At 35.0% G+C, this 17,907-nt stretch overlaps 1 protein-coding gene across 2 annotated transcripts in view; it reads left to right on the forward strand.

Moving 5' to 3' along the window:
* Positions 1-17,907, forward strand: part of GRK4 (G protein-coupled receptor kinase 4) — a 36,544-nt gene that overhangs the window by 12,673 nt on the left and 5,964 nt on the right. Inside the window, exons 4-14 of one of the 2 annotated variants that reach the window (XR_014590039.1) lie at positions 2,835-2,912; positions 3,958-4,058; positions 5,390-5,482; positions 6,857-6,920; positions 7,695-7,835; positions 10,144-10,334; positions 12,713-12,750; positions 15,250-15,339; positions 15,895-16,103; positions 16,901-17,046; positions 17,651-17,788. Coding sequence is in view for 1 of the 2 variants with exons in the window: in XM_083860829.1 (XP_083716955.1) it covers positions 2,835-2,912; positions 3,958-4,058; positions 5,390-5,482; positions 6,857-6,920; positions 7,695-7,835; positions 10,144-10,334; positions 12,713-12,750; positions 15,250-15,339; positions 15,895-16,103; positions 16,901-17,038; positions 17,651-17,788 (1,281 nt within the window). In the remaining variant the exon portion in view is untranslated. The remainder of the gene's footprint in view (positions 1-2,834; positions 2,913-3,957; positions 4,059-5,389; positions 5,483-6,856; positions 6,921-7,694; positions 7,836-10,143; positions 10,335-12,712; positions 12,751-15,249; positions 15,340-15,894; positions 16,104-16,900; positions 17,047-17,650; positions 17,789-17,907) is intronic. The other variant, XM_083860829.1, reaches the window with a different exon arrangement.

Below are 17,907 nucleotides of genomic sequence, written 5' to 3' on the forward strand. Positions count from 1 at the left end.
ACAATACTGGAATGCAAGATGGCTCTGGAAGAGGCAGGTGTAAGGAATGTACATGGCATTATTGCTGTGCCTCCCATTTCGCTGTATCTTCCTTCACCTGTGGGAATAAAAACTGAGGCACCAGATCAGCTAAAAGGGAGTTTGAGTGCCAAATAGGTGGAATTGTTTATATTTGTCAATGAATCTATGTGCAACTAGGCTTACTCCCCAGGTGTGTTTCACTTTTGTGATTCCCAGGAGCTGTTTGGGCACCAGATTCCAGAGACTAGATTGAGAGTTGGAGACTGAACGGATTGGATGGAAATCCAAAACAGTGGGGCTTTCATTCCTGAAGTGAACATAAACCAGAGCCCTTAATGAGTGCCATGCACTGACAGCTGTGGATGTACCCTTAATGGTTACAACTTCTGTACACATTTTAATCCTTTTATCCTAGATAAGGAGTAGCAGAATGTTTGGCAGCACAAAAGAGAATGAATCTTAGGCATGACTGTAAGGCAGGTGTGTCCTTGCTCTACAAATGTCATTTTCAGGTAAAACTGTCTCTAAGAAGTAACTGTTTTTCACTAACTGAAAAATTTGAATTGTTTTGAAATATGCGACCTATAATGTTATGTGGATTGCAACACTACTGTGAATTAACAGACTGGCATAGCTGAGATAATCTGATGTAAGGGATGGTTTCACAATTTACTTTTTTCCATCTGTTGTTTAACTTCCATTTGAAAAATTGGGGTGAAGAATTATTCTTGGGAATGATTGAAACAAGATAATCTTTATTTGGTGACTCTCATGATCTGAAGCTAACATCCTGTCTTGATGAAGGACATGAGATAAAATACCTACTACCTCTTATAGATGGTTCCTGAGTTAGCCTGATTTCCTTTTGTGGACTTCAGCACTGGACTTCAGCAAGCTTGTTCTTTTGGGGGTTGAGAAGGGTTTTTTTGTATTTTTTGTAAGGCAATACAGGAAGCAAAAGCTGAGGCTGTGTGCTTTTTACCTTGTCTTTTGCCAAGTTTAGCTTTTTAAAAATGTTAAAGAAATTTTAGAGTTACTCTTTTGGGAAAAAAAATCCCAAAATGAAATGTCATAGCTTTAAAAACCTTGCATCTTAGTTAATAGAGTTTTCTGACTCTTTTACATGAGTAAAAGAAGGTGTGGGGAGGGAAGGTGTGACCTAAAAGTCTGGAGTCATCATGGCTTTACGGAAAGAAGAGTTGTGAAATAATTGAATCTAAGTGACAGAAGTTAAAGTGAAGAATTGGAGTTATCCAATCTAGTGACTCATTTCACTAGCTAGAACAGAGTTACTCACATATAAAAAGGAATGGGTCAGACTTCTCTGTAAGTAACAGAATTATTTGGAAAGGCCATCATTCAAACTTCCTTTTAAATTACACTATCCACTTAAAACACTATGGCTTACTATTTGTATTAAATTAGGGTCAAAGGTGCTAAGTACCCTGCTGAACTTTAGGTTGAGATACTTTTCTGACTTGCTCAGGTTGATTAGCAGTTGCAGAAGAATTCCTTACCATTAGACTTTTTGAACAGCAGAAATAATGGCTTGCATTTAGATTGATGAAGTTGAGTAGTGCTGAAGTGGGTGATACCATAATGTTTCTGTAGAAAAAGATGTTGATGACTTAGTAGTGATTAGGTGTCATTAATGGCACAACTGGAAATCAGGGATTCTGTTATTTCCAGTATTGTGTGTGTGTGTTTGATTCTTGAACTGTCAGTTTTAAATGTTTTAGTTTTCTTTATAAAGGTAAATAACTTCTGATTAGATCAATTACTTGTAATTTCCAATGAAGTTTCTAATGATTGTTGTTCCAATATGCCCAACTGTTGTTTTGTTTGGTACAGTTCTCCATTCTGGAAGTCTGCCATGTATTCTTTGTTCCGAGGTGCATGCATTTACATCCTGAAATAGGAAATAAGCTTTGATTGAGTTGGCCCAGCTGACAAACCTAATACATGTTGCTGTTTGAGATTGCTCTTTTCTAATTCATCTTTCTCCAGATTCTGTGTTGTCTTTAAATGTTGGAACTTCTGATGTCTGCTTCTAGATTATTCCTTAAATTATTCCTAAATTTTCCTAAATTCCTAAAAAATTCCTAAATTCCTAAAATTATTGATAGTACATAGTTTTTGGAGTTTTTCAGTAGTAGTATCTGTGTGGTGATTTGTTGGTTGTGGATTTTTTTTCCTTATGTAGCTGCTTCTGGAGCTCTCTTCATCTGCCAGTTGTTTATTGCACTGTGTTGCACAATTCTCTTTTTCTACATCTCAGTACCAGATGTTACTAAGTCAAAAACTTTCAAAATTTGTATCTACTCAGTTTTATTCTTTCAAAGAATGACTTAGGGTTTGGTTTAGATCTCATTTCTAAGCTTATAGAAAGTAGTTTTATCCTGGTTTTACCCAAAACTGTAGCAAAGAATAATATGTGAAGGAAAAAACACAATAAAGAAAAAGCTGATTATTGTACTCTTATTTTTTCCCATCTGGGTCATTCTGTCCCACAATACTACATAAATACTATTTCATTGTAATTGATCTAGTTTAACCTCTAGGATGCAGTTTCTGTAATTGCATTTAGACTAATTGTTAGGTTTTGTATGTTTTCCAAAGAATAAATTCCATATGCTTTCCATATGTTTTGTTTTTTTTCCTTAGGACTGTTGTTCATACATGTTTCGCTGTATAGCCTTCTGGTCCTTTTCTATTAGGAGCATTGTGTTATTCATGATAAAATTGACCTATCATGTTGTAAAAGTTGCCAAGTGGCTCTTAACATAATATAATTTTCAATTCCATTCCCCTAGGCAGAATATGAGGTATCTTCAGACGAAAAGCGTATAGACTGTGGCCTCAAAGTTCTAGAGACCTACTTCACTAATGGGGTAAATATATTGCAAAAGGTTTTGTCAAATGCTTTGTAGATGTCAGATAAATAGATCTAAGTGGTTGCATTGGTTTTGTTTTAGTAAATTGACTTTCAAACTTCATTGATCCCGTTTTTGTCTTTCTGAGAGGTGTGCTGCCTTCTACAATTCTGCTCAATCAACTTGAGCAGAAAACTTGACTGATCTCTGCTTTAACAACTACTACAATTACAATGTCTCCTCCATTTAACACCTAAAGAAAACTTAAAAACAACTCAGGGTATTTTAGTCTGAAGTTTTTTAGACTCTTGTGTGGCCTTGGTTAGCTTGCTGTAAATTTTCAGAATTGCTGCAGGTTTTCACAAAGTGAAATGCAGTTTTCTTCTGACACATTCTGTTACCTTGAGTTTTCCATGGTAATCATTAATAGTTGATTTTTTTGCATTTATTTAGAGTCTCTTTTTTGGTATCCAGTGGAAGCTTTTCTGTGGGTATATAATTAGATATTTGTATTTTATAAATAGATGCCCCTTCTGCTTCTCTTGCTTTGGTCATCTTATACATGAAGATGCCTTAAAAGCAGATAGAATCTAAATTTGCCATATCTTTTTGGGAATTTCTTTGGGACTACTATAAGTCACGTACATTTTTTTAAAAAAAGCCCCCAAATTTCTTTGGTCTGGTTTGAAATAGTTTCCCAGCTTGTTTGTGTTTTTTTCTCCTTCTTTCCATTCTGCCAAGTCAAAGAGGTGACTTGCTTTTTGGTGGTAGACTTACAGAGAGAAAAAGGAATTTGACTTACTGCAAAGTTTCTTCCTCCATATACTGAAATAGTAAATAACTGAAATAACTTCCAATGCATTGTTCTGTAACAGGAAGTAAATAAAAATTTTGCTCAAATACGATTTTCTTGATTTTCTCTTTAGTCAAACTGTTAAATTTCTTTTCCTGTATTAAAATTTTTAATTTATCTTTGAATACAAAACTTTTACAAAATACAAAAGTTTTTTTATTGATTTGCATGCTTTCATTGTTGCTTTCCTTTCTTTTTTATTATATTAAGTCTGCAGCACACTTGCCAGAAATACCTCAGGAAACAGTAAATGAATGTAAAGCAAGACTGGAAAAGAACCCTTCTAAGGATCTTTTCATGGACTGTACGAGGTAAGTTAGAAATGCCTAGTGCTAAATTTGAAAATTACAAGAGAAATTTCTGTGTTTCTAAGGAAAGTGAAAGATGAAGTTGTTATACCCAGAAGTACTGAGTCCCTGAAATGAGTAAATAGGAAACTTGGAACAGGTTTATCAAAGGACAAGGTTTCCTTCAGATATGATTTAGATGTTTAACTTTTGCAGAGATTTTTCTTTAATGCTGCTTTTGCATAAAATCACACTGTTTTCTACCACCAAGAATTCTGTAAGATAAATGGTATTTCTCCTTACTGTATTCTTACTTTCTGAGTGACTCTTTCATGATGAAGGTACTTGGAAAAATATGAAGTTATAAGTTGAAGGTTGAAAGGTTTCTGAACAATGTTAGACATTTAAGGTTCATGAGAACAGGTTTAACTGAGGCCAACACTTATGTGCCATTAAGATGGCTGATTAGAGGACCACTTGTGATAGTTAACACAAAACAATACAACTTGGTTTTGTTCTGTGGTCATAAAGTGATATTTCACACAGTAATATCAAGAGAGGCTTTTCTTGGAGGGATGGTACATGTTTATGAGTGTTACATGTCTTTGTAAAGCCTTTATGTTTCTAATATTTCTGGTTCTTCAAGGCATGCTTGATCATGTCTGAAGGATGACTACAGGTTTTGTCACTGCTTGGGTCATCTCCCTGGCAACAGAAATAAGCATGCTTTGTAACAAGGTGAGATTAAAAGATTGAAAGGGCTGTGTGAGAACACCTCATAAAACATGTCTCAAATGGAGCATCTCATGTAGGTCATTCCCTTTCCCCTGTCCAATAAATACCTGACTACAGTCTGAATGACTTGTTTCCCTCCCCACCTCCAGCTTGGTGTGTTTCTTTTAAGGGAATGATAAGGTACTTGGTGTTCAAGGTTTGGATATGACATTTAGTACTTCAAATCCTAGAATAAAATTTTATTTACCAGTCTCCAAAGAATGCGTGAAACCTTGTAGATCCTTTCAGAGGTCCTATTTGCAGGGTCATACATGCATGAAATAGCTGCTGAGAAGCTGATGTTTACATGGGTTTGAAGACAACAAAAACACAGAGGTCAAAGTATCTAGTTCCTATGCACAGCAGTAGTTTGACCTTCACAAGTGTTTTGGCAGGAATAGTTTTCTATAACAGGCTTTGGGAGACATTTAGGTTCAAACCATTGTACATCATACTGGTGATCTTCTGCCTACAGCTTCATCGATATGTTTATGTATGTCTGTAGATTGATAGCACCTCCTGCTTCAACAGCCTTTTTCAGAATAAGATGGACTTTATTTTTCTGTTTATTTTCCTGCTAGAATTGTCCATGAATACCTAAGCAAAAGGCCTTTTGAAGCTTACCAGGAGAGTGTGTATTTTTCCCGTTTTTTACAGTGGAAATGGCTGGAAAGGTAAGTTTACTTATAATGTTTGCATTATAATTTAGCTTTGCTTCATGGCAAATTTCGATTTTTTATGCTGGAAATGCTGTAGACCTGAATGCTAAATGGGACTGTCTGTCTAAGAAATTATGATCTGAAAGACAAGATTTAAAGGATGATGTTGACGGACAGCAAGAGAACCAATACTCCAATGGAACTGTCTGTCTGTAGCCTTTAAGTGGTAAAAATTAAGTCTTTAGTTAGTATTGGGTAATGCAAGTTTAGAAATGTTTGGTTGTCAAGTGCGCAGTGGAATACTAATCTTTCTTGGTAATACTATCATCCTTTAGTTTCAAACTTGGTCTAATTAGTGGATAATAAGCAGATTAATCTAGTATTATAACACACTGGGTGATTGGATTACTAGGTTTTTAGGGTGGTGTAGATAGACATCTAGTAATTACAAGACAGGAAGATTTACATCCATCTATACAGCTGTCTGTCTGTCTATCTATCTGTCTATCTATCAGAATCTAGTTTGGACTTTCAAATCAATACTAGCAGAGTGTCCAGACTCTTTCAGAAGGCTGAAATTGTTACAGAATGCTTCAATTTCAGCCCCCTGGGTATTGTGATCACATATTCAAACATTTAGGTGCTTGAGCACTGATTTTGTTGTAAATTCCAATGCCTTTATTTTACTAAATTGAGAGCAAAAGCCAGTAAGAAAACTAGGGAAGTTACTCAAATTAAAAAAAAAAAAACCTAAATAAACCTCCACTGCTGTCCCGAGAACAAAGCTGCAGTAACAGTGAATATTCATTTAAAGCAAAACACAGGAAAACCCAATACTTGTAATAGCCCTGCTCTGACGCATTTAGGAGAGTTTTAGCATAGAGTGGTCAACAGCTCTACTGCCTCCAGTTATCTATTGCTCCTCCTCTGCATCAGTACCTTAAAAATTTGGCTCTTTAACTGCTCTTGCATACCACAACTTTCTTTTGTGAAAAAAACAAAATGCAATCAGAAATGGTTTACCTTTTAAATGCCACGTTGCATGATCCCGTTGAAATGTACTCTGGATGTCAGAATGTCAATTACGGGAGGCAACAGGAGGTGATGAGAACACACAAGGCTCTGACTGTGGGCTCAAGGGGACGAGCTGACCAGCTCTTCTTCCTGCCATTGGCAGTGCCTGGTGACCACATGAGGGAGCCCACGTTTCTTAGCAGAGCACCCCTTTCATTTGAAATTCAGTTTATTATAGTACTTCTACATGAGGTTAAGGCAACATTTGTTCAGAAATATGGCAGAACAGAAAGGAGAAAATGAAGACAGACCTTGGGATGGGATTACTGACATTTGTAATTCCTGTTGCAATAATTGTTTCTTTCTGTTAATCAGGCAGCCAGTAACCAAACACACATTCAGGCATTACCGAGTACTAGGCAAAGGTGGATTTGGGGAGGTGAGTACAGAAGTAACTTTCTGCAAGGCAGTTCTTAAGGAATAAAAGAAAAAGGACAGTCTGTTTAACTCTTGTCTCTATCAATCTACTTTGACACATCACCTGGCAAGCTGTTGTCAATACAAACTGTTTTAATGTGTTAGTTTAAGCATTGTAGGTCATGCACAAAGCTGCAGAAAACTTGTACAGACTGACAACTGTTTCTTCTATTTAGAAATTTCATTTCGAAATGAGAATTTTGTTGCAATTTGCTAATTATGTAGAATATTCATAAACCTAATTTGAAATCTATAGATTTTAATAATTCTATTTATAATTAATTGAACTGCCCCTGTACTTATTTTAAGCAGAGCCCTATATGGAGGAGAAGGAGTGCTATTAATTACCTTTATGTTTCTCCTGTTTGATTGTGATGTGAATATTTGTCCTTAACACATACTAGGACACTTAACACTATTACTTTAAAAGGTAGTCACCTTTTTTACTAACACAGGATCCACAGTTTTACTAAACTGTTCAACCCTGAAAGAAATGTGTTTGCTTCTGTATAATCACTTTTTCTGTTACAGTAACTTCTGTTACAGTTTTTTTCCTTTCTGTTACAGTGAACCTTTAAAGTTGTTTCATGAGTGAAGGCTCTGTATTGATGCTTACAGACCATAATTTTCTGAAAGCACTAAAGAGTTTGGAATGAAAAATTAAACTCAATCTTCTTTAAAATAGAAATTCTAAAGCACCTAAAGCATCTCTGACACACCATCCTTCTTTTCGCAGGTGTGTGCCTGTCAAGTACGGGCAACAGGAAAAATGTATGCTTGCAAAAAGCTAGAAAAAAAGAGAATAAAGAAGAGGAAAGGAGAATCAATGGCTCTAAATGAAAAAAGGATTCTAGAAAAAGTGAATAGTAGGTTTGTAGTAAGTATCTATTTCCAATCTACTTTCAGAAATTTATCTTATTTTGTTTACTTGGTTTCAGTGTCTTCCAGGAGCTTGTGGGCACAAAACTCTTTTTTAAATTGATTTAGGGAATGAATGACTGTAGAGAGTAGTGATTGATACAATAATAAATGTTTTGTGTGTGATTGAGAATAGTTCTGTGCACAAACACAGAACTATTTTTGGTCCACCTGCTTAATTTCTCACAGCCAGAACATTAGGGTGTGTTTCAGCATGCTGATGCCACTGAATCTGTCCTCTGTTTAACAGCTGAGTTTTTATATCCTGAGGTATTTTCATAGCATTTGTTACTCTGTTGCTGATGTATTTTAGGATAAACATGACATTTTAATAGTGTATTTGTTCAGGTTATATTGCTTTGTTGTGTACCAAGGCTTAAAGAGGTATCTTGTATGTGAAACAATTAACTTTTTAATGGAATTTCTGCACAATGGAAATCTTACCTTTAATACATAAACCTGCTGCTATTGTGTCAATTATGGTCTGTTAGTAGCTCTAATTACTAAGCAGCGAAAGAAGTTAAAATGTTCAAAGATACACCAAGTAAAACTTTTCCCAAGTAATGTTTACTTTTTAGTTGAAATGTCATTTAAATGTTAATTTCAAATACATTTTGCTTTGGTGTGAAATCCACTTACCTATAATTTTTTTATTTCTGTTCAGAGGATTTTAAAGTACTTGTTTTAGAGGAGAGTGAAAGTTATTTATAAAAATATGTGTATAAAATATGTATGCATGTATTTTCTGATAAGTTTTATGTATTTAAAAAACCCCACTGTAGAATACTGTCAGCTACAAGAAAAATTAAGAACCTGCTGGCCAGATACATTAATATTTTAAACTATTTTAAATTATGGTTTTATATAAATATGCTAATGTTATTTTTGCACAAGGCTTCTGGGCTTAAATTGATTGAAACTGAACCCAGAGAGTACCTGAATTTATCCATAAATTACTAAAAGAGTGGAACTTCTATATTTTAGTAACGTTTTTTTCAGCATATATAAACACTATAAATCAATAATTGAACCAAGTTGAATTTGAAATTGCTTTATAAAATTGAGCATGAGTTATTTTCCTCTTGATATCCAGTGGTGGTTTTTTATGGAACAGAAAAGATCTAGGTCTAGCATTTGCAGTAATCCTGGTTTTGAAGTGGGTAGATAACTTGTCATGCCTCTGTCACAAGGACAGTCATAAATAGCTGGACACATCAGTTAAAACCACCAAATGGGAATCTATGCCTCAAGCAGCTGATTTCTATATTTATTTGGTTTTATTATTTAGTATTGTGTTTATGCTTCTAAAAGAAGAGTTTGGATTTATTACTGAATTAAAGCAGTTTACTTGTACTGCATTTAAAATACTTCTATTGAGTGAAAAAAAAAAACCCTAGTGATTTTTTTTTTTTACCTAGCTTATTTACCTAATGTAAGCTAAGCATATGTTTGAATTCCATTGCTCTTAGTTGATTTTGGTGATTTTGAAGATCCTACCAGATGATCCTCTGTGTAGCATGGCTTTTTCTGTTGAAAATGAATTTGTAACTTAAACAGTGAAATTTTGTAGTATATTACATTGTGTTAAATGGGGAGGGGTTTTTTAAATTCACAAGTCTACTTTAAAACTTGAAATGCACTTAAAAACTTTCACCTAAAACCTGAAAAAAAAAGTGGTGCTTTGTCCTTGCCTATCAGCAGCACATTTCAAGTACAGTGAGAAGAAAGACTGTAAGGAGCTGTACTGAGTCTTTACTGTTGGCAAGTTCTAAATCAGGGAAATATGCAGGTACTTGAGGAGGAGGCAGGGGCAGGAGTAGGAACTACACATTTGATTTAAAATAATTGGAGTTTCTCTAGGGCAGTTTTGAGTCTCGTTGTTCAGGAAGGTGGTTTGGCAGTGCATAATTCCAGAGATCCTAATAAAACAAGGAATATGCTCATGCTATCTGGACAAAGAGTAATATAGGTAACATGCAGCTGAGAGGCATCATCGGTAACTGTTTTCTGGGTGGAGCTCTCTGGTATCTAAACAGATCTGCCACTAAGCTTTTGTCTTGTGTGTGTGGTTCATGTACACAGGCAAATTAGTCTGAATTCCTTTGTGTCTTCCAGTACTCTGCAAGAGCAATTTTCCACTTGCACGTTTTGTTCTTTTTGCCTTGAAAAAGGATTCCTAAGTTGATTGTATTGGAAAAAAAGACCTGTGAATTGTTTTGGGGTTCATGAATGAATAATGGTTGTGTTCTCACCCTGCCCATTTTTAGGTTAGTTTATCCTATACATACGAGACGAAAGATGCCCTGTGTTTAGTGTTAACCATAATGAATGGAGGGGATCTGAAGTTTCACATATATAACATGGGAAATCCTGGCTTTGATGAGGAAAGGGCTATTTTCTATGCTGCAGAACTGTGCTGTGGTCTGGAGGATTTGCAAAGAGAGAGAATTGTTTACAGGTAAGTGTCATCTACAGTACTTTTACACATCTCTTCAGCATTGAGCATATTGCTTCCTACTAAAACAACTGTGTATTTAATTTTGTAGGAAAAGAATAAGAAAATAGTTTAGCTGTCCTTTTCATGGCATATCCCTAGGAATATATCTCTTATGTCTTCTTGCTGTTGATTTAGGTCCTGATGATTGATATATTTTAAAACAGTGTAAAGTTGATTCAAGATTTGTAAAATGAAATGGAACTATGATTTACAAAGCAAATTAATTTTTAATTTTAATAAATAAGTTTTAGATGGATAGGATTGTATTCCTGCCCACTCTAAAGAAATTCACAGACTTCTCTAGAAGTTCCTGGCTGCATTGTATGTCACACCCACAAGGGTAACAGGATAGTCATAGCCCATGTGAAAAGCTCCTTCTTCTGTTTTAATTTCAGATTCCTCCAGTAAGCTTATTTTTACCTTTGAATTTATAAAACTATGCATTGCAATTGATATTGTATGATTTTAATGCTCTGTTTTGTCTCTGTACATATATCATTTAACCCCTGGAATGCATTAATATTACAGAACAAGCAAAACAAATTTAGTGTCACTAAATTTGACATAAAGAATGCTGTCTTTATGCTTTTGCTGTGTAATACCAAATACCATTTATTTCAAAGAATATTTAAAGTATAATTTTAATATAATGAGTCTTAGTCTTTTCCCTCCCCAGTGTACAAGACCAACACACACACACACAGAGTGGGAAGTGGCAGAACCAGAGTGAATGAGGCTTATGTTGGTGGTTGGATGTGGTTCCTTAGAGAATTTGGCCAATCTTGCAATATTACACAGTGTGTTTTGGCATACATGTGGGAGGGAAGCAGGGGTGAGAGATTTCATCAGCTACAAGTAGGTCATTTCACATTGCCCAGATGAAAACAAAACTGATTGTTTAAAATACAAAATAACAACAACGACAAAAAAACCCCCAAACGAAATAAAAGACCCCATACCACAGACCTGTGTTTAGGTCCAACTTGTTAGTTGTTTGCCTATAAGATGACCTTCAAACACATGTCTTATCCTAGTGTTCTTCAGTTTTTTAATTCTGATCTCTCCTGGTTTCTCTGCTGTTGTGATCTTATATTTAATGTCCATTTATCACCATTATGGGGATTGTCGAGACTTAAAAGCATGAGAAGCAGAGGATGATTTATGATTTTTGTATACAGTTAATCTCATAAGATAATGAAACTTTACCATGAATAAACATACTACAGAACATCAATTTACCAATATTTTTTTGGGGAAAAAAACCTACTTAGATTTCTTGGTGAACAGTTGTATCTCATTTAGAATGTCAACTCCAGAGTAGTTTTTCCTAAATTTTTTTCTTTTGTCTTATTCAGTCTCTTCTTCTTGTCACAACTGTATGTATACATGTATATATACACATTGTTTTTAATAATCTATTCCAGTAACTCTTTCTTTTGCCAACTACTGGGTTTTACATGTCTATTGCTGGCTTATATTTATGGTGGAATAAATCTAAGAGATCATTTCAGTCCACACGCTTACTGATGCATACCACAAATACACGTATATATAAAATAACATAAATAAAATTTTAAAAATTAACAATATACATTATAACTAACTATAATGCAATTTTATAAATAATAATGTACATTTTTTACAGATTTTTATGCCTACATGTGTGTCTATCCTCAGGAGAATCTGCTAGGGGATAAATCCTAGAACAATTTCTGATTCAGCTTTAACTTTCCAAATTTTTCTTAAGCAGAAGAAAATTCAAACATTCCATTCATTATTTTCTGTTGTTCTCAAAGTAAAAATGCACAAGGGGCAAAATTGCAATGCTGAATTTATTGCCCTTTTAGTATTTCCTGAGTCTTACTATCATTTAATTGTTAAAAATGTTTGTGAAACTTTGATGTTTACAAAAAAGTAATAGGAAACTTCTAGAAATATATTGCAAAAAATCTTAACTAGGTGAAGTGTCTAGGAAGCTTTAAAAGTTGCATGTCCAAGTTAAAGAAATTGAGTTTGAATGGATGATATTAAGCCTGTGCTTAGTCTTGGGCTTATTACTCTTAGTTGATATTCTGATGCCCTGGGGTGAAATACAGCAAGGGGTCAGGATCAAACTGCAGCCAGCACAGTGTTTAACACTGGGGAGTTGTAAAGCTGATTCTCCTCAGGAGAAATTTTTTTGTTGTTGTTGTTTTGTTTTTGTTTTTGTTTATAGGTAGAACTAGAAAAATTGCTTCAGTCAGAACCAAGAAGTCTTCTGTTGAATCTGTTGCACTTGAGGGCTAAGGGCTAATAGTTTTGTCTTTGTTTAATTCACATTTCTGTTGTTTAATTTGTAGAGACTTGAAGCCTGAGAATATACTTCTTGATGACTGTGGTAAGTAAAGATTAAAATTAATTTTGAAATCAGGAATTATACCTCTAATTAATACCGTGCCAGAAATGTAAGGGATTTCTTCATGATAAAGGAGACCTAATCGAGGAATCTTAATTTAGCAAAGAAAATACTGCCTTGCTTTTTAGAAAGCAGGAGAAAACTTTGGGAGTCAACCATGATTATGTTTGAAGGGTCAATTTTCTCCTTTCAAATAGCTACTTTTTCCCTTTTGCCCTTCCTTTTCCCCCTTGTCTTGATTTAAGATCCCTGCAACTTTTATATGGATTTGTTTTGTTTGTCTTTTCTTCAACTATGGAAACATGATTTGTTAGATGGGGGCCAGAATTTTACTTAGTAAATGAGAATGTTTAGACAGTAAGAAGAAATCAGAAATATTTCTGTTTTAACATTTTGACTAAAAGAGGACTGATGGTGCCTGATGCATATGTGGCTGGGAGGAATCAAGGAAATACAAACAGTACAGAATAAATGTTTGTAATCTTTTGTTTGTCAAAAGCCAAATTAATTCTCTTCCATGACTTTGTATGCAAGTCATTACCAGAATCTTTTTAATTGACTGTGGAACATGTGCAGGAATTCTCTTCTAAGCTGTGGATGAGTATTACAAGTTTGTTCTTGTAACTGCTGAGCATTTTAGTTGAGGAAAAACTACTTTTGAAGTCATTAGCACAGTATTTTTTTTTTAAGTCAGCATGTTCTGACTGATAAATTTCAAAAAAGATGATGCTTGAGAGAAGTCACTTTACAAGAGCTAAAGCTTTGCTAGACATCAAATGCATTCTTTAATTTTTCTCTCCAGCAATGTCTTGGAAAAGCTGAAAGCTTCTTTGAGGAAAAATGTAGCCTTGCAGGACTGCACTAGAATGCTTCCTCTCTGCCAGGGATATTTTGATCAAGTTCCAGAGAGCACAGGGGACTAATTAGAAAATCGCTTCAGGAGCTCGGATCTTGCACTTGTAAAGGAGTTCATCAGATGTCAGGGAATACAAGAGCAACAGAATGTATTTAAACTTGCATTTGCTGCTCCAGAGCATTTACTCATTTCCAACCAGTATAAAGAATGGTACTTGACTTTTTCCACACTCTCTCTCTCTCTCCCCCCATCCCCTGATTATCTAACACATGTACATAAGAAATTAATATGCTGTTAACTAATATTGATGCTGTAGAACTTTTTGAATGCCACAGCATATAAGGGCATTGGAATGGGCTACCCAGAGAGGTGATGCAGTGTTTACTCTTCGAGGCTTTCTAAATACTTTTTAAGTATTTAAAAAGCTTTGGACACCTTGGGCTGCCTGCTTGCTCAGGAGGCTTTACTAGAGGCCTTCTGAAGTCCCTTCCAGCCTGAATCATTCTGTGAGTCTGTAGTGTTTCTGTGAACAACAATATCCCTGTCCTTATAACCACTATTAGAAATAATTGGGGGATTTGATCTTTTTTTCTTTCTCAGCAATGACTTTTTCTACAAAATTGTTTTAAAATTGAATTGAAAATGTAATTGTCCTTTCTTCTGTCTAGACTTTTACATTTTTATTAAGAAAATACCATACATGTTTTTAAATTAAAATGTCAATACGATTCCTGCCTTGAAATGTTTTGAATGTGCTTGAAACAGTTCATGAGTCTATCCAGCAAAGAACTATATCTGTCCATGGGAATGTAAGGGAGGGTGAGGTGGATTTATTCCCGTTGCCCTGCTTGGACTGGTTCCCTACTGAGCAGTGCATGACAAGCCAGACGATTTCTGTTTTAGAGGTATAGCTCTAAAGGCCATACATGATAGGGGAAGGTTGTCAACTCAAGAAATTTGGCTGATAAAGTGCAATAGAACTGTTATCCACTTAGGAGTGATTCATGAGAAGAAGAAATCCCAGGATTGAACTGACATGTTACAATATAAATAATTTTGAGTAGGTTATTGACTGGGCTGGTCTTGGTTTGGGGTGGGAATTGGTATAACAATTCTAAGTACTCGTGTTTGGCATTATTGGGGTACTTTATTACAGGAAAACAAGCTCTCTCAGTACAGGCTACAATTTTCTCGCATTTGGAATAAATTAAGTTAACTTTGAAGTTTTATTGAGATGTCAGAAAGCTAAGTGCTGGTGGTGGGTATACCGAATGGAAAACCACAAGTGTCTGATGCATAGATACAGAATCTGAAATGAGCATTTCTATTTGTCCAAGAACAGCAGCCTATGCCAAAGCCAGGAATTAGAGTGCTTAAAAGCAAATTATTTTTGTATGACCCTCAGAAAATCAGTTATATCTGTACCTCTCTTTCTTCACATTTTTAAGGAATAGCTGAATAAAACACTCCTTTCTAATTACGTTAAATAAACTTAGGGCTATATGAATGTTTGATACTTTCCAATGGGATTTTTATGATGTGTACAAGAGAATTTTTTTGTTTTAAAAGTGATAATAATCACATTATTTTTGCCAACTATGTATAATTTATTTTAACATAAATAGGACATATCAGGATTTCAGATCTTGGATTAGCTGTGCAGATTCCAGAAGGTGAAACTGTCCGAGGACGTGTTGGGACTGTTGGTTACATGGGTATGTAAAGCATCCTTTGGCAGTTACATTTCACCAGAAAATTTGCTTCTGTGAATATACGAACTGTATTGGACCTGAATTAGTCACTAGGCATGTTATGGGAAGAAGAAAGGTTGTAATATGCATTTGTAGATGTTAATAATTATAAGCCCACTGAAAATCTTGAAAATGTGAATGAAAATTCTAGCTTTAGGCAGAGCTTTAAGTAAGCACCTAATTTTTCCTGAGATTCAAAGAGGTTTACGATCACAAGTAAGCAGAGAAATTGCTGTGACAATACATTTATTTCCGTGCTTTGGAAAACTTCATTTTCAGGGGTTTTTTTTTCATTCTCTAAAGGACACTGGTTTTAAGCATTAAAGAAATTAAGATTTTCTGTTGGATATAAACAGAGTTCTCACTGTAGAAATTAAAGTTTCTTCAAAGTACAGAGGATTCTGTACACAAACATGTCTGCACAGAGCCCAAAGAGAGTACCTGAGAGTTTTTCCAATATACACAATTAGTCAATTTAAAGTGAAATGTTGTGGGTGTGTGTTTGGTTTTGTTTTGTAGCTCCAGAAGTGCTCAAAAACGAAAAGTATACATTCAGTCCAGATTGGTGGGGTCTTGGCTGTTTGATTTATGAAATGATTGAAGGACAGTCTCCATTCAGGAAGCACAAGGAAAGAGTTAAACGGGATGAGATTGACCGGAGAGTAAAGGAAGACCAGGAGACATACTCGGACAAGTTTTCAGAGGAGGCAAAATCCATCTGCAGGATGGTGGGTGAAGAGACATAGAGGTTTGAAAATTAAATTTCTAATCCTATTAAAGAGGCCAACTACTTTATTTTAAAATCTTGAAATTTTTTCAAGACTGGATTTCCTAAACCTTTCTCTAGTTCACATGAAAGTTTGTGATAGTTCATGAACTGTTCAGTTATCAAACTTCAAGAATTCAGAACTTTTCTCAAGATGAAGGAAAGTTGCATAAATTGATTATTTGTCACATGAATGAAATGGTCTAGTACTGCTTGGACCACTTGAAATTATAGATGGAGTACACTCAACTTGGATAGTGCATGGCAACAAGTGGCTGAGTAGTACACCAGTTTCTTCACCTAAAACATTATCTATAAGACAATGGCTTTTTTTTTTTTTCTATCTTGCCTGTTCTTAAATTTATACAGAAAGCTTCACAATATTTCTGTACTAGTTCATGCAAGATACGTGCATTACTTAAGCCCACAGGAAAAAAATAGAAGTCTGTATTTCCTGAAAGAAAAGCCTACTGCACAGTCTGTACCATAAAGTCTTCTCAACATGGCATCAATTAAAATATTTTCATATAACTTTGGGCATAATCTTCAAATCATGTCCTTTCAGGGATTCTTTTGTCTATTGAAAATATATTTCCAGAATGTTGCTGTTTGAGTTTCCAGGTAATTTTGATATATGATAAATGTACCTAATAAGAGGCCAAGTAGCAAAATAAACTGATTGAAAGACATTGTATGTAAGATATACTTTTTAGTTGTGGGATTGTATCATGAATCAACTTTTTTTCCATGTGTCTGCAGTTACTTGCTAAAAACCCAGGGGAACGACTGGGTTGCACTGAAGGAGGAGCTGCTGTTGTAAAGCAACATCCTATTTTCAAGAACATCAACTTCAAGAGGCTGGAAGCTAACATGTTAGAACCTCCATTCTTGCCAGATGTAAGTAGGTGAGACAGATTTGATTAGTATCTAAAAAGGCAAGAACTGTCATAATTTTATGTTAGCAATCATATGAACTCCAGAGAAACGTTTTAAGTTAGTTACATTGGTAGAAAAATGCCATTGTAGCTATTGATGATAACTAATTGCTTTGTGGTATTTCATTTGAGATCACAGAACAATTTACAATAATGGTATTTCCCGAGGGAGCTTTGTAGCTGATTTCGTAGCCCTTAAAAGTCCACTTCCATTGCTCAGATGCAAAAGAAATGAGTAATAGCTTTGAAGAAAATATTCCAGAGTTGAAAGGAAGGTGACAGAAGATGAGTGAATTATGACAACCAGACAAGAGAATTAAGAGATCCAGACAAGCTATTTCTGGCTTCAGTATTTCTTTTCTGTTACTTGTAGAATGGATAAATTTGCTCAGGTGCCTTATGAAGAGAGTCTTTGTACTTCTGTTCCATAGAACAGTGTAATTTGGTGATCAGCAATGTGAAATGGTAAAATTGCAGACATTTTGCTCCCTTCTGCTCATCTAGGGAAAATAAAACCAAATTAAAAATCCACAAATCCAAAACTTTAATGAAGCAATCTTGTATTGTACTGCAGCCACGTGCCGTTTATTGTAAAGATGTCCTGGACATTGAGCAGTTCTCAACAGTAAAAGGAGTGAACCTGGATACCACAGATGATGACTTCTATTCCAAATTTGTGACAGGTTGTGTCTCAATACCTTGGCAAAATGAGGTAATGTGCATTTCATAGAAGATAATTTTCTTTAGTACAGCAATATAGAATATTTAATAAAAGATATAATGATTTTTTTCTCTAAGAGATGTAAAGAGGTTTCTGCTTTAGACTTCTGT

The sequence above is a fragment of the Zosterops lateralis genome (genome assembly GCF_965231275.1).
Source record: "Zosterops lateralis genome assembly, chromosome: 5".
NCBI classification, from domain to species: domain Eukaryota; kingdom Metazoa; phylum Chordata; class Aves; order Passeriformes; family Zosteropidae; genus Zosterops; species Zosterops lateralis.